The sequence below is a fragment of the Sinocyclocheilus anshuiensis genome, unplaced genomic scaffold (assembly GCF_001515605.1).
Source record: "Sinocyclocheilus anshuiensis isolate Anshui unplaced genomic scaffold, SAMN03320099.WGS_v1.1 scaffold990, whole genome shotgun sequence".
In the NCBI taxonomy this organism is placed as follows: Eukaryota; Metazoa; Chordata; class Actinopteri; order Cypriniformes; family Cyprinidae; genus Sinocyclocheilus; species Sinocyclocheilus anshuiensis.
Window position 1 is genome coordinate 921,901 of NW_015539926.1, and position 11,809 is coordinate 933,709.

An 11,809-nucleotide genomic window follows, 5' to 3' on the forward strand; every position below is an offset into this window, starting at 1 on the left:
GAGACTTCATTGTAAAGTCTTACCAACATAATCTCAAGGGAACGTCGTCTTAACTTTGACAGCCCTAAACATTTTCTTTCTCTCAATCGATTTTCCACAGACCCCTCTAACGTACCCGTTTGTACAACAAGTATATATTTCTGTGCATATTTCTGCAGTAATAATTCCTTATAATTACATCTCGTACGACCGCCCTTGTAATTTGAGTGAACTCCACGGCCAAGATCTTGCCCATTATCATCAGTCCTCCAGAAACAGCTTTAGTTACAAACATAAAAGCGACTCTCATTCAAATATGATCTATTCTCTGCTACCCATGAGAAGGCGCTCAAAGCAATGGCCCCTGTCCCGCGAGGGCTACTCCACTGTTTCGTGGAACGTACCAACTCAGAGCAGAGAGGGGTTCTGTGTTTATATGGACGAGCGCGCGCTGCGTGGAGTAACTTCAGCACCTGGACAGCGACCTCCGCGAGACGGGCGTCACATAGCTACAGAAGCGCGCGGCGCCACGCGCTTCGACATGGCTTGAAATACCGCATTAAAGTGCTCCACTGTAGTCTTTTGCTGTTGAAAAGCCGGACTCTTAGGCTGAATTTGATCGACACTGAGTACCAGAGCCGAGAAGCGTCGGTTAGTGCGGGTCTCGCTCATCTAGAGGCTTCGCTCTGTGGAGCTGCTCTTCCGGACAGTGCGCGCGAGAAGGAAAAGTAACTGCGTCTCCGCTCATCTCACTGTAGTCGAAGATGGAGCCACCCGCCGGGACCGGACTGAAGCTCTTGCTGTGGATTTTAAGCCACATCAGCATCTCTCAGGCAGCTTCTCCATCATCCCGTAAGTTGCAGTTGATTCCGTGGCTCTTTTGCAGTGGTGGGTACCGGGAGGCATCTGGCACGCTGGGGTGCTTTAGTCTATAAGTCCGGTGGCATTTACTCTACAGATGGAACCGGTGTATAGTTATGGATTCTTTTGAAGAACTTGCATTATTTGCAGTTGCATGTTGGTCTTGTGGTCATTGCGTTACATTGCAGTTTATCACGGTCGGGCAAGGACCAACAATAAATCGAGCCTTTGATGGAAAGATGGTTCATATATTTAGGCGGTGCAGATGATATTTCACCTAAAAACATTAGCCTAAAGCATCTCGGTGGCACCTGAATGTAAAAATACGACAGCGTTTCAGTTTCGTCGAACCAGACCGGTGAAATTCCAGGGAAATCGGGAAGTGTTGCAACACATTTTGTTTAAACGTCTGGAACTAAAACTTTATTCTCATATTAAGGCTGTTTATAAATATACTGCTAAACTATGTCATCTTTGTAACGCTAATAGAAAACATTACGTTTTATGAATGGATTTATTGTGGTCGAACTTGCATCGCTTTTTTTAAATATAAAAATATATATTTATTAAAATTAATACAAATATTTTATTGCCATCCCCATCATCTTATTTTATTTTGAATTCCTTGGGATTTATTAGTTTACTTCAAAATGGTAAAAATTGTAATAATTTAATTCCATTAAAATACATCTATTAAAAAATAGGCACCATAGGCAAACAACTTTAAAAACAGAAAAGATAGTGTGTTATTCAAAATGACTTTTGTGTTAACCAAATTAATGTCAAATGTACCATTCTGTGTATCTTGAGCCAATAGGTTGGAAAGTGTTACAACCTTCCCTGTCTGGTCAGCCACAATATTGCTAGATGTAGATGAAAAGCTTGTGGATGTTATATATCAAATTAAATGAGACAACCTGCTGATTCAGATGCTATCAGTTCTGCCATATACTGTCAGTTAACATGATCACAAATCATAAGCCAGATGTGTAATTTTTACTTTCTTAGTTCAGTGTTTCTCCTGGTGGTGCCCGTTAAATCTGACAGTGTTACAACTCATTCAGCATTACATACAACACGTCATGCTCTCCCCATTACAAATAAGTTAAGGAACTCTGATGTTCAAATTCTTCACATGCCACATTTGAACACATTGGCAGATTATTTTTAAAATGTAGTTTTATGAGTCATGAGCTGGAAATGAGCTGCCCTTAACACTGACGCTTTACCTTGACTGTCAACTCTTCGTCTGTTCAACTCTTAAACAGTTGGCCATTGGATGAACAAAGTAGCATGGTGGTGTTCTGTTAGCTGGGATAGAGTTGTTTTCGTAGCAGTGAAAGTGTACCGTTTTCTACTTTATTTATTGATGAATACATAGATTTTGCTTTTATTGTCATATAACAGTTAGAGGCTGTCATATATTTTAGGAGCACACTTTTCTAAAAGAAAGAAAAAAATTGTTTTTGCAAGCACACAATGTTGTGGAATTAGGCATGGAGGTTTAATATAGCCTGAAGCGCCCACCACTTTAATATTACTACATAATTTAATTACTTGGTTAATTGCCTTGCAGAGAGTTAGCACTACAAAATCAATAGAGTCAAGGAGAAATTGGTTCTTAGAAATAATTGGATGGTAGGTCTCAATATAAAATCCATGTTTGTTCTGCATCAACACCTAAAGCAGCTCAGAGTCAACCATTTTTCGACTGTGAGAATTATGAATGACCGATTTCGCCAGTATTGATTTATTGCACTCACTTGCTGCAAGCATGCAAGTAAGCGAAAGGTTTATCGCCGGACAGACTACATACAGGTAGCCAGGAATAATAAGATTAACAGCCTGGGATAGTCAGTCACTTCATGGCCCAAATTTAAAAGCAGCCAAGACTCACTTGAATAAAAGAATGCCAAACAATGATTAATCAACAAGATCATTCACTTACGGACATTTTTAATTAATCTTTCCAGCTCTGCGGCTACATGTGGGAGAGAAACTGAGTAGCTGAGATAGTTGATTCTCCCTCTGACAGATGGATTGAGGTTTGAGATAAAGTTTGCAAATGTTAATTGAGCTGCAGAGGTTTTGAAATCTCTTTCTCTCTTTGTTAGCCAAGGCTACCAGAGCATTTGATATAAACATCCATCTCCCTACGAGCTCTCGCGGGTCTGATTAAAAAGAAAAGGCAACTGGATTGATTTGGCTTATATGGGGGCTGCTGCTGAGAGTGAAAGCTAAATGGAGCTTTTTTGTTAACTTTAGTTTCACCACAGCACATAAGCAGAATCATTTGTAATTACTCCGGACAATGGACGGCATTAGTGTAATTTCCTTAAGCACATCATGCACACGATCAGAATGGCTTGCTGTCAGGTTTTGTGCTTTCTGTAGCAGCCAAAGATAGTCAAAGTGGCAGCTCAATGATCTGATCAGAAGCAAAGTTATTTTAGTGGAATGTCACTGTGGATGTTGCTCAATGATGACTCCTCTTAGAGACCAAGGTTTCATAAGAAATTCATCTCAAGATGACAATTACAATCGTGTTATTATGTCTATTTCAGAAGTGTTATTCATTTAGGAGAAAAATAGTCACAATTCTGAGAACACAGTTGCAATTGTGAGAAATAAGTTGCAGTTTTGAGAAATAAAGTTGCAATCACAATTCTCAGAAAATAGTTGCAGTTGTGAGAGTCCCGATTGTGAGAAATAAAGTTGCAATTCTGAGATACAAAACCACAATTGTGAGAAATAAAGTTGCAATTGTGAGAAATAGTTGCAATCACAAAATATCACAATTTTAAGAATAGTCACCTTTGTGAGTTCTAAAGTTGCAATTGTGAGAAATATAGTTGTAAACATGAGAAATAAAGTCACAATTGTGAGAAACAAAGTTGTAAACATGAGAAATAGTCACAATTGTGAGAATCAAAGTTGCAAATGTGAGATATAAAGTTGCAATTTTACAAATAAACATGCATTTATAAGAACAGTTGTCAATTCTAAAACACAGTCACATTTGTGTGAGAAAGTCGCAATAATTTAAAGTTGCAATCCCAATATATAACATCAGAGCTTTGAGAAATAAAGTCAGAAGTGTGAGCTATGAAGTTGAAATTATGAGAAAAAGTGTTGCAATTGTGAGATATAAATTGCTAATTTGTAAAATACATAGTCACAGTTTTAGTGGAATGTGAACATTTCACTGTGGATGTTGCGCTGTGGAGACTCCTCGTAGAAACTGAGATTTCATAAGAAATTCATCTCGAGACGGCAATTAAAATCGTGTTAAACAAGAAATATGTCTATTTGAGAAATGTTATTCCTTGAGATCTTCTTTGCAACATAGGCTCATTGGAAATACGTGCCTCTACATATATTTCTGCAAAACTGAAAAGACGTACCTATATGTACGATTCCCTGCAGTTTCCAGTTGAAATGAACACCAGAGGCAGTAAAACGCAGACAACTTTTATTCCTTTTAACACAAAGTATGATTTTCAGGTACAGAGTTTTGATTAATAAAGGCTAATTTTCACACAATTACTTGCAGAATATTATGTTATGACTTCAAAACAATTGTAACATCCTGCACGATTTGAAAACTGATACTTTTGAACGTTTTCCTCACATATACAGCTTCATATGCATGAGTTTTCTAATTCAGTAGGTTTGCTCGGTAGCTCACGTGATATTGCGTTGGACTTGGATGATGAAGAACTCTGATACGAACCCCGTGAAACTACGTTTTGACAAAACAGCTCAAATCCGTATAAGGAAGTTAAAATAGCACGGTTGCATCAGTGAATACATTTTTATATTACTTTTGTATTTGTTAACAGGTTTAGGGTTGGTTTTGGTGTAGGGGATATTTCCATCACGATAGAGCATTAACCTTTAGCAACACAGCTCGCATATTTGAATTCTGATCAGCCACAATACCTACCGCAAGCAGCATAATAAAAACGCTGCAATACGTGCCTGTACCAACATAATAAAAACGTGCCACGGTCACATATTAAACATTTGTTTTAGCGCCACTCTCTGGACATTTCACTTTTGAAACATAATAACGGTGTTGCAGAAAATTATGTAAAGGCATGCATTTCCAATGAGCCTGGGTTGCTTCTTTGTATAGATTATGTCATCCCAATGTATTTTAAAGCAACACTTCTGTCTGTTCTAGAATCAGCAATTGAGTAGAACAAAAGTTGTTACCCATAATCAACAAAATGGCTTTTTTATTTGACAGATAGAAACAAAGGACTTGCAAAAGCATAGCAATTAAGACTTAGACCATTACTGCGCAATACAATGCTAGGAAAACACTGAAATTAAACCCACTCGTCTGGTTCAGTTCTTAAGTTGTACACCCTATGGGAAAACAAGACTGCTGCCTCAGGATGTAACGCTTGGTCACCTGAGTTCAAGCCAATTTGCTTGTCCTTACAAATCACGTAGATGCAGCGAGTCTGTTTAAGGCCACTTGGTAAGGTAAATTGAATGCATAAGCTACTTCATTCATTTATTTCTTTGCTTGTCTCTGTATTTGTCTGTCATTTCTATACCAGCACTTTTCCCACTTAAAAGCAAATGGCAGGCATCTGTGCAGGCAGTCCCTGAAAGATTAATTCACTTAATTTCTGAAAGTAAATTTGGTATTAAGGGACCTTAAACAACAACTTGAATGCAGTAGCAAGCTGAAATAACAACATTTGTCTTTGGTGGAGGTGCGCAGATTCTACAATCTTCCTAATGAGCTGCCTTTTTAGTTTTGTATGACTGATTTGAAATTGATTTGAAGGGAAACAGTCTCTAGCAAAGCGGTTTGTCTTGTATTAATCAAGATAAGTTTGTACACAAGGCCAAAAAGCCAAACTGACCTTTTAAAATTCTCTGTAAGAAATTGTTTGCTTCCTTTTGACATTAAGCAAATGCAGTTTCTGTTGTGATCAAGACCTTTGGATGTTGGCCAGCACGTTACAAGAGAATGATCAGGGAACATATGAGGATGTAGGTTAAACCAGTTTACTGAAGGGTCAGAGCAAGGCTTGATCTACTCTTTGAATGACTGTAGCAAATCTTAGTGTCCAACACCTGATAAATGGCCTTGTTTGTTGGGACCATTCACAACATGCACAAACCACAGCTAAAACGTTTAGTTTTCCTTGGCGATGGCTGAAATTATGATTAGGAATTGGATCTCGCTCATTGCATTTTGACTGCCTTCGTTTCCAAACAGCATCTTATGGATGTCTGTTCTATTTCAGAGAAAAACATAAATCAGGTTATTGTAAGAATAACTTGATCTATGTTTGAAATGAATAATAGTCACACTGTGAGATATAAAATTGCAACTGTGAGAAATAAAGTTGAATTTGTTAGGTATAAATTGCAGTTGTGAGATACAAAGTCACAGTTACAAAGAAATAAAGTGGCAAATATACGGTGGCCGAGAAGTGCAAAACAAATCACAATTCTGAAAACAAAATAACAAATTACAAACGCAAATGCAAGTCTAAAAAACAAAATAACAATTCAGAAAGCACAACAACAATTCAGAAAACATTATAACAAGTCAGAAAACACAATGACAAATTCGAAAACAAAATAACAAGTCAGAAAACACAACGACAAATCAGACAAACCGGAAGAGGTAGGTATAGTTTGAGACAGCGCCATTGGTTTGGGATTACTCACCGCTGACTGGACGAGACATCTGTCAATCAACGTATACAGGAAGAACCAGCCGAAGAACAGCAGAGTCGTGGTAGAAAGTTCGGAGATGGTATTAAAGTAGCTCAGTTTAAATGTATTGTGTGTCTATTTACATTTAGTTAAAAGTGGCTGTAAATCATCAGGTCCAGTGGCGCAGATGGATAAGCGCGTGTCGTTGGCTTTTTGACGCGATCGACCCGGACTCGATCCCGCCTTTTGCCGAAATTTTTTTTTCTCCCTTTTCAAATCTCGTATCACATCGTAAAGGCATTTATTTTCAATAAAAATTAAGGAAATAATCAAAAAGTTGAAAATAAAGTATCAGGTAGGGTTAGGGTAGGTGTAGGGAGGGCTTTATTGTACCAATAAGGTGGCATCCATTTTGTTTTCGGATTTGTCGTTGTGTTTTCTGACTTGTTATTTTGTTTTCGAATTTGTCATTGTGTTTTCTGACTTGTTATTTTGTTTTCGAATTTGTCATTGTGTTTTCTGACTTGTTATTTTGTTTTCGAATTTGTCATTGTGTTTTCTGACTTGTTATTTTGTTTTCGAATTTGTCATTGTGTTTTCTGACTTGTTATAATGTTTTCTGAATTGTTGTTGTGTTTTCTGAATTGTTATATTGTTTTTTAGACTTGCATTTGCGTTTGTAATTTGTTATTTTGTTTTCAGAATTTTGATTTGTTTTGCACTTCTCGGTCACCGTACAAATATGAGATATACAGACAGAATTACAAGCAAAAAATTAACAATTCGGAGAAATAAAGATGCAATTGTGAGACATAAAGTTGCTACAAGGGCTGTGTATCACCAGCAAAGTCACAATACGATACATATCATGATACAGAGGCCACGATACGATACATATCACGGTACGGGACTGCACTGAATTTCACCTCAGAAGAATTTAGTAAAACAGCTGTTTATTAAACACGGCATACTATAGTGCCATTTCTAACTATTGGCAGAGCAGACAGTTGACCTCCACATTATGAAGGGCCTTCATAACTGTACCACAGTACAATATAGGTAATGGCATATGTTTCATGTTTACATTGGGCACTCCCCACCAGGTACAATATTCTGATTGTTTGAATTTTTGATTTTAAGCCCATAAATAATAATGTACTAGTTCTAATAAATGTATATTGTAATGTACTCATTCTAATATATTTAAATCATCTTAACATTGCTGGTAAGTTATCATTGCACAAATCAACACACTCTCCATGTTTAAAAAAAAAAAATTTGAAGAGTTCTAAACTAAAGGCTGATTTATACTTCTGCGTCGGACCTACGCCGTAGCCTTTACGCCGTAGGCTATGCGTCAGTTTTCATTTATACTTATGAAGTTGAAATTATGAGAAAAGGCATTGCAATTGTGAACTATAAAGTCACAATTACCTTATTTATTAGTATTATTATTTTTAATCTGAGGTGGATACAAGCTTTCATAGCAGCATTAATCATAGCATACCTAAGAGTTAAAAAGTGCTTCCTTTACATCAATGGAATCCTCTCTTTCTATATAGACCCCCAAACATTTCTGATAAGCATTTGACAGATGAAAACTATTTCCTTTGCCAGACCTGAACTGTGTCTGATCGACTTAAAGCGAAGACAGAAGCGACTTCTCCCCAGCCTATGTTACCTCGAATGACACAGACAAACACAGACCCAAATCTTGTTATTCTCTCTTTCCCTCTTGCTGGCTGTCTGTCTCCTATATACACATATACTATTTTCCTCTCTATCTCACCCACACACTTCTATAACACACACATATACAAGTACTCAATCGCGCACACACATGATTTCTCTCCCTTTTCTCCAGGCAGTGGAGATGCTGTTATGACTATAGGCTCTAGACACAGGAGTGAGCTTTTCATCTAATAGCACAGTGGTTGCTGTACTCTGAGTGCACTTGCTCTTGTCTCTTAAAGCAGACTAGTAATAAAACGTAAGCGCTCTCAACTCATGGGCATACCGCTGTGAATAACAGTGTATATTCAGTATGAAAATGAAAAACAATCCAATGTATTCAACATCTATTTGATGCAAATAAATTAATCCTACGTCAATGTTTGTGTTAGACAATGCAGCTTATTATGTGCTGTTATTTTAAGTGCAACCACTTATCCTACACTAATTTCCCATGAACTTATTTTAAACACACCCAGCTGTATTGATTGGATTCATTTTACATAATTAATTAAACTTTAATGAAGTCTCACCTCAGGGGTCAAGGTTTAGCTGGTTAGTGTGGGCAGTTGCCCCCTGCTGGTAGAAGATGTAACTGCACCATTCTGAGAGGCAAAAACACATCTTTCTCCATTGACAGCCATTTATTCATGTATTCTGACTAAACACATTTTTTTGACATTGGTGGCCCCATACAACAATATTTTCAACGGATGTTTAAAAAGATGCTTTCGGATCATGGACCACATGATTTATTAATAATCTGATGTTACCTTCTTACAGTGCCTTGTTTCTATCTCAACACACAAACATTAGTCGGACCAGCTTATTTATATATATAGGTCAGCAAAGGTGGCATTGCCTCCTCAAAATACTTGATGAGAAAATAATTCACAGTATAAAAAACAATGCAAATATTATAAAATATGTCATTAAAGTGACACTGTCCAACAGCGACAGCGTCTCTAATTTCTTTTTTGAGCCCACTGAGTTTTAATAGACCCCCTAAAGCGTGATTCTCTGATGAATGAATGGGGAAAAGTAATATTCACGGTTCATGTGATAGATTCTGCCTTTCTTTGTCGTGTGCGTTCCACATACCCCAATCTGTCTGAATAAATAAATAATAGTGTTGATGGGAAGACTAATTACTAAGCAAACAAACAACTCACCACTGACAATGACGTTATTTAACGGGTTAGTTCACCCAAAAATTAAAATTCTGTCATTAATTACTCACCCTCATGTCATTCCAAACCCGTAAGACCTTTGTTCATCTTTGGAACACAAATGAAGATATCTTTGATGAAATCCGAGAGCTTTCTTATTCTGCATAGACAGCAACTCAACTGAAACATTCAAGGCCCAGAAAGTTAGTAAAGACATTGTTAAAATAGTCCATGTGACATCAGTGGTTCAACCTTAATTTTATGAAGCTACGAGAATACTTTTTGTGTGCAAAAAAAAAAAAAAAAACTTTATTCAACAATTTATTCTCTTCCATGCCAGTCTTCGACGCATGTTCATGAGAGTAACACAATGCATGTGTGTGATGCTGCTGACTTCAGCGTCGGTCCATCTATTGCTGTTTTCATTTTTTGTGGAGTAAGTACATGTAAACTGTGTGTTTACAGAGCATGTGCAAAAAGCGGGTACTTCCGCCAGTAGTTATAGGAACTATGAAAACGTTCCTCTGGTGTGAAAGCCCCTATAGAGACCTATTAGAGACCGTATTGGGAGCCCTGAGGCCACAACCAAACAAGCAGATTCCTGTGAAAGCCAAATATCAACTAACTGAGATGTGGAAAAAATGTTTTGGGGCTGCTCTGAGATTTCTACAGCTTATTAGCTTATGCTGGAAGACGAATATGGCCAAATATTTAGGGCTCTAAAGACATCAGAGAAGTATATTCATAATTAAACTGTATATCACAGCTGTGAATGGAAAAAAAATGGACACCCACATTAAAGGGCTCTATACGCTAAGATTATTGTAAAAAGACAACTGTTTCTTGCAGATTTAATGTGCCCCTGCAGGTGCGGGTCAAATCCAGCATACACCGCGTAGAGATGAGCTGTCCATTCAAGCCATATTCACTATATATGTCCACTACACTACAAAAAACATCCACTACACATTTCAGCCAGGGTTTAACGGTCTGCTCTCTAATAATGACCTGGGATTACTGTGGTCAGAGATGATGGAAATTGGAGCAAATCTCAGGGTGTAAGAGGGATGAGTGAATGTTATGTGTAGCAAAAGTAAGCACGCTTAAAGACTTAGAAACTGTAGCCTCCATAGAAGGGAATTTGTCATGCTGTAGCTGTGTTCACTAAACAAACACACTCTTATACCTCTGGGAAATATGCAGCCTCATTTCCGCAATCATAATCGGAGTGTTCAGGGGGAGATTATCCATATCATTGTGCCAAAGTATGCAGCCAAGACCTGTATAGCGTTGAAATCAGCAATATTTAAAATCTCGTCAAGAGAAAGACACCTAAAGCCAAAATTAAACCATCTTACTGTGGTTGTTCTCATCATAAGCTTATGATTACACAATATTTGCAATTTAAGTTTTTTATGATTATACCCATGATGGTTAGCAATAAAGTCAAAGTGAAGAAGAGAAGTGCTGTTTGTGTTGCTACAATGATTTGTTCACAGCAAGAATTTATATATAATTTTGATTTCATGTACACTACTGTTCAAAAGTTTGGGGTCAGTAAGAAATTAATACTTTTATTCAGCAAGGATGCATTAAGTTGATCAAAAGTGACAGTAAAGACATTTATAATGGTACAAAATATTTTAATTTCAAATAAATTATCTTATTTTGAAATCTCATCAAAAAATCCTGAAAAAAATAATCACAGTTTCGACAAAAATATTTAGCATTACAACTGTTATCAACATTGATGATCATATGAAATTAGTGGTCGACCGATATGGGTTTTTTGACAGCCGATGCCGATATCTTGGAAAGCAGGGTGGCCGATATAAAGCCGATATCATTTTATTTATTTTTATTAATATTTAAGAAATTTGAAATAATTTGAAAATGGATTAAAAATAATTTTGTAAAATAAACATAATTTTACATACAGCACACAATGAAAATGACATGAATATGACAGTGGGCAAATGCATAAAGTGCAGCATAATTTGAAATCATGAGTTTAGTTTGTCGATCGCTCATCTCAGTGAAGCTGAACTCTTCTCCAGTCAGCATTCAATTCACACGGACCAACCGTCACACAGAGCATACGCGATCATGCAGGATACAAATGCACACTTCACAAGATCTCAACTAGATTCGACTAAGTCTGCAAGGTTTGTGAGATTAAATGTTCATTAGTCATTCAAAGATTTGTTTAAATGATATAAATGTGTATTTGCTGAATGCTGACGGCAAACGAGAAAGTATTATAATGTTTGCCTTTCTATTACTAATAATATTAAAGCAATCATTATAATACTTTTTTGAATACATTTTAATTCCTTTGTTTAACAGTTCTATCTGATTATTAGATAGACTTATCCATATTA

General features: G+C 36.9%; 1 protein-coding gene across 1 annotated transcript in view; it reads left to right on the top strand.

The window, feature by feature from the left end:
* The first annotated feature begins 464 nt into the window (after positions 1-464).
* The window catches only part of LOC107686721 (contactin-associated protein-like 2), a 401,917-nt gene continuing 390,572 nt past the window's right edge, over positions 465-11,809 (top strand). The window contains exons 1-2 of the mRNA XM_016483827.1: positions 465-672; positions 703-831. Of these exons, the coding sequence (XP_016339313.1) occupies positions 744-831 (88 nt within the window). The 5' untranslated portion in view covers positions 465-672; positions 703-743. The remainder of the gene's footprint in view (positions 673-702; positions 832-11,809) is intronic.